The 5,541-nt window shown below is 32.8% G+C and overlaps 1 protein-coding gene across 1 annotated transcript; it reads right to left on the bottom strand.

Annotated features, from left to right (window-relative positions):
- Nucleotides 1–616: 616 nt before the first annotated feature.
- Nucleotides 617–3,258, bottom strand: LOC117695759 (olfactory receptor 5P59-like). The gene is made up of 2 exons (XM_076940410.1): nucleotides 3,177–3,258; nucleotides 617–2,842 (listed from the first exon to the last, which is right to left on the bottom strand). Exons 1-2 carry the CDS (start codon nucleotides 3,181–3,183, stop codon nucleotides 1,866–1,868), a joined length of 984 nt encoding a protein of 327 aa, XP_076796525.1. The 5' UTR covers nucleotides 3,184–3,258; the 3' UTR covers nucleotides 617–1,865.
- Between the last annotated feature and the right edge of the window lie 2,283 nt (nucleotides 3,259–5,541).

The following is a 5,541-nucleotide window of genomic DNA, read 5'->3' as shown; positions in this document are numbered from 1 at the left end:
TTATAACTTTTGTAACACTAATTCTGGTAATTTTCTACATCTATACAAAATTGCCCTGTTATTTTACACAAAAAGTCATTGCTGACTTAGAATCACAGTGACCTAAATATATAGAGCAATTTTGGAGAATTAGTACCAATAATATCAGAGTTTACAGTCCATAATAAGCCTCTTTAAATTTAATTGTTATTCACATTCTCTTTTAAATTTCATTAAGTATTTTTATTGATGAACTGAATTTCACTCTTAAACAGGTTTTCCAACTGTTTCTATGTTAACATTTATTGTTACATAAAATTAATATATTTTCATATATATTAGATGTGTGCATATATGTTAGCATAAAATAAATAGAACTGATACTAGTGTTGAAGTTAGCTATGGTGGGGATGGGTCATATTAGTTTGAAGTGAAATCCCCATGGGGCAAGTAATATTAGAGTAAGAAAATGAGAAGGGCTTGTAGGTATGGAGAGTAGGCTAAAAGTTTTCAGATGGAAAACAGCAAATGCATTCATCTTCATAACCTAAAGAGAAAGCAAGTCGGGTTAATTTAAGAAAAGGTTTATGAAGAATCTTAGAGAACCTGGATTCTATTCTGAATGGAATGGAAGGTATTAAAAATATTTCAATAGTAACATAATATGAAAATGTTTTTAAGTAGTATGTGTTTCATAGACAACTTGTCTTATGAAACTTACAAACTACAATAACCACCAAAAAGGAAAGACATGCCTAATGGTGCTATAGCGATACTGATGTCATGAGAGTAACAAACCACCTCTGACTAGATATAAGGCTAACTCCAGATGATAAAATCCACACCTAACAACACTCTCAGGGCCAAAACCTGTCCTAGACAGGTCAAAGGCCCTAGCAAAGGATCAACAACCATTATACTACTAAATGGATGTAGTATTGAACCTGTTTTTAATGATTTATCATTGTACCCATAGATAGCACACCTCCAAACCTTCATCAGAGAAACATCTGGTAATTAACACACAACTCCTCAATGTTCAGAGAATTAGAGACCACTGTGGAAGGCTCAGCTCTAAATGGGAGATCTGGTTCATTCCCCTCTCATCTACAAGTACAGTCTTAATTGTCATGGAGTAGGTAAAAAGATTACAAGAGACAGAGGTGGTGGATCACTACAAAGAGATCTTTGGATGAATATAAAGAAACCCTTCTTTTAGACACAACAGAATGTTTGTAGATATGAACTCAGGGTACCTCTGACAGCATGTATGAGATAAAACCAGACAAATTCAAACACGATGATGGGAAATAAGCATGAAGTGCACCTCTAGCTGAAGTGTAATTAACATTTGATAGCTGACAGAAGAAGAATCAATTGTTTTTTCCATTTTTTTATTTTATATTTCATTTACATTTCAGGTTCCCCTCCCTAGAAAACCCCTATCCCATGTCCCCTTTTCCTTTTTGCTTTTATACAATTTTTTAAGTGTTAGTCAAAGGCTTTAATTGTTTTAAATGTAAAATTAGGGTAAGAGTAAGGAGGTTTATTGGTAAGATAACTGCTCTGGAGGATGCCTACACACCAGAGTATATACAGACAGCATAGGTATTATTAGACAGAAAAAATGACATGACATCTGCAGGACTGAGAGGAGTTGGGGAGAGAGGGTGAAAATAATGCAAATACTTTGTATAAAATTCTCAAAGAGAGATTTTAAAAACACAAAGGGGAAAATGTAATAAAAATACCTATATATTCTGGAAGGAAAATGAAATGAGAGCAGAAAGGATTATTGATAAGGCTAATAAACAATCCTGAGATGTTTGTTATATTCATCTGCATAATAGCAATCATTATATTGTAATACAAAACAGCTGATTATTCTAAAAGAATGTTTTCATACCAAGCTGTCTCTTCAGAGCACCTTTAATCTCATTATTGCTGAGGCTGTAGATGAGGGGGTTCAACATGGGGATTACTACCATGTAGAACACAGACACCACCTTGTTCTGCTCTGTGGAGTAGCTGGACTTAGGCATCACATAAATGAGGGTAACAGTTCCATAGTAGAGAGTGACTGCAGTAAGGTGTGAGGTGCAGGTAGAGAAGGCCTTATGTCGGCCGTCAGTAGAGCGCATCTTCAGGATAGTGATGAGGATGTAGGAATAGGAGATGGCTATAACAAACCCTGTGATAATAGCAATGAGACCAGCAGAAAATGAGATAAGAAGTACAGAGACACTGACATCACAACAGGAGAGTTCCACCAAAGGAGCAAAATCACAGAAAAAATGATTGATTATATTTGGTCCACAGAAAAAAAAAGAGAAAAAGTAAACCATCACAATGAGGGAAGCATTAAGGAAACCTCCTATATAAGATCCCACAACCAACTGGATACAGACTTGTGTAGAAATTTTGGTGGAATAAAGCAGTGGGTTGCAGATTGCCATGAAGCGATCATAAGCCATGACAGCCAGAAGAAAACATTCAACTGATGCAATGAAATCAGCTGAGCCAAGCTGGATGCCACATCCAGTGTAGGAGATACTGCTTTTCTCCAGCATGAAGTTGAGAAGCATATTGGGTGTGACAGAAGATGAAATGCCTATGTCAACAGTTGCCAAGTGGCTGAGAAAAAAGAACATGGGATGATGGAGCTGGGAAGAGACTCTGATGAGAAGGATGGTGCTGAGGTTCCCAGACACAGTCACCAGGTAGATGCACAGGATGATGGTGAAGAGGACGACTCTAAGGACTGGGTCATCTGTTAAGCCCAATAAAATGAACTCTGTCACTGCAGTGTGGTTCCTATCCCAAAGAAATGTCATGGGACAATGTAGTTTCTGCCAAATCAAGGCTGTGATAGAGACAGAATAAGAAGTGATCTATTAATATTTCACTTCTTTTCAATTAATACAAACATAGAAATTATGACACATGAATATATTATTCAAAAAATTGAACCTGGTGTTTTAATCTGAGCTTTCATTGTTTATACATTTGGTGAAATAAGGCCTTGAAAAGTATATAAGCAGAAATCCTAGAAATTGATTATGAATAATAACTAGGTTTTATTTATATTTATTTAAAATAAAACATACTTAGTTGCCACTAAAGCTAAATATTTAAACCATTAGACTTTGCCTGGCATGGTGTTTTTTAGGTGAAGTTTCTTGCTACTGAACTGATACCTGACATCAAGAGTTTGATTGTTGGAACTCAGATGATGGCAGGAATTTTTTCCTTTGGCATCCACACATATGATATGTTTCCTATACAAAAATATCAATATAAAATATACAAGTTTTAATACAAATATATTTATTGTAAGTATAAAAAATAATTAATACCTAGAAACAAATTATTATTTAACAAAGACTTAAATCTTTGCTAAATTTATTGAATGCTTACTATACCATCAGCACAAGATTTACATTTTTATGTTTCTACTTTTAAATCTATGACCTATTAATTTTTTGTAATTTACATTTTACAAAATGAAATAGCTTCAAGGTAAGTAACACAAACACACACATATGTAACTTACATTTAAATTTATTTATTATAAAACATACTCGGTTCTTATTAAAGTTAAATACTTAAAATTATAAGTTGTCATTTTGAGATGGCATTTTAATAAAGGTTCTCATTATCAAGCTGACATACATATATATCACAAACATAGATATATAATGGGCTCAAAAAGTGGTTCATTGTTAAAGAGTACTTGATGTATTTGCAAAGAAACCATGTTTGATCCCTAGCTCTGAGAGCTTCTCATAGCAGGCCACAGTTTCAATTCTGGGCATCAGGTGACCAGTTCTGTGGTTCACAGTCACCAGGCTTGAAATATATATATATATATATATATATATAATATATATATATATATATATATATATATATATATATATATATATATGTGTGTGTGTGTGTGTGTGTGTGTGTGTGTGTGTGTGTGTATGTGTGTGTATATGTGTGTGTGTATACATATAAGAAAAATAAGAAATATATATAAATAAAAGTAAGAAAAATTTAAAAGGAAAGTTAGAAATAATCATAAGGTATGTTGGACCCATTCTACTCCTTTTAGTGACACCACTAAAAATGACAGATGACCATGAACTTGAAATCACATAAAAATTAAGGAGCAGCATTTCAGTTTTCCAATTGCTAATACATAAAGAGGTAGTTTGTTAGTGACACTGGTCAAAAATGTATCATTTCTGTAAGTAAGGTCATATCTTCATTAACTTTTAAAAAGATAAGGCATTTTCTTTTTAGAACCAAGAAGAAATAGAATAGGGATTAAACTAAATTTACAAGTGGCACTTCCTATTGAAAATTCATTAAATACTGTAATTGATTCTCAATGGATAGCTGTCTTTAAAGTAATTTGAAATATCAATTTCATCACTATGTAAAATATGAATAATATTATCACATTATTATTACTTTTTAATTCGAATACACCTAATCCTTTTCCAGTGTTTTAAAACTAGAGTATGATTGAATCAAGTCACATAATTTTCACTATAGATTACTAATCAATAATTACCCAAACTAAGAAGTTAAGAGATCTATCAAGGTTGACCCAACATGGAGTAGATAGACTCTCATCTCTCACGTTATTTATGTTTTCATTTGTCCACTGCGATATGTGTGATGCTGGAAAATTTACTCCACATACAAAGCAGGTCCTTGTATATGATATTCACTGACATGAGCAACCAAAACATTTCAAAGATACTGAACTTGTTAGAATATTGACAGAATGCTACTTGTGTACATATTTAAGTATCATATTAGTTTTAGGTCTTACCAGTGGATGGATAAGTATGGAATCTTTGTAAACTGAAGGGTAGCCGGGAAGTGTGATTGGGATGTATCGCATAAGAAAAAAAATCTATTTTCAATAAATAAAAAAATTTAGTTTTGTACCCAATCATTGTGAATTATTTGCCTATCTAAATATAACATGATTCTATAAAGTTTATTTTTCTTCTGTTACATACTTGCTGGATTCCTTTTTACTTCCTGTTATACCATGTTTGAAAATATAGTACATTTTCAAAGAATAAAGTATCTCCATTTACCTACAAAGTAAAAACTCTTACCCTTTGAAATAAGAATTCATTTCAAAATAAGAAGTTCAAAGTTACTGTGAATTTATAGCTGCACAGCTGTCTCCACTACTATTGTTTGTTACTGAATATAAGTCCCTGCTGAGGCTCTGGATTCCAGTGTGAATTCAAATCAACAGGGATCATTACCTCATTCCAGTGACTACTGAGCAGTTTATTCCACACACACATACAATTAATTTTCAAAGACTGCCAATCTCAAGCAATATCTTGTTTTCCTCTTTATGTGAGTACTGCTGTACTTTCACTTGGCAATAATGGGAGGTACAGGATCACAAATAATCTTAGGTAAACCATTCAAGTTGATATTTGATTCATTCTGATTTGTGCTCGATAATATTAAACAAAGTATCAAAATGAACTATTTTTTTCATTCATGTAAACCTATTTTTATTTTAGTATTTTAGGGGTT

This window comes from Arvicanthis niloticus, chromosome 1 (assembly GCF_011762505.2).
Source record: "Arvicanthis niloticus isolate mArvNil1 chromosome 1, mArvNil1.pat.X, whole genome shotgun sequence".
Classification (NCBI taxonomy): Eukaryota; Metazoa; Chordata; class Mammalia; order Rodentia; family Muridae; genus Arvicanthis; species Arvicanthis niloticus.
The sequence above is the reverse complement of the archived record's forward strand: the minus strand, read 5'-3'. Positions and strand labels throughout refer to the sequence as shown.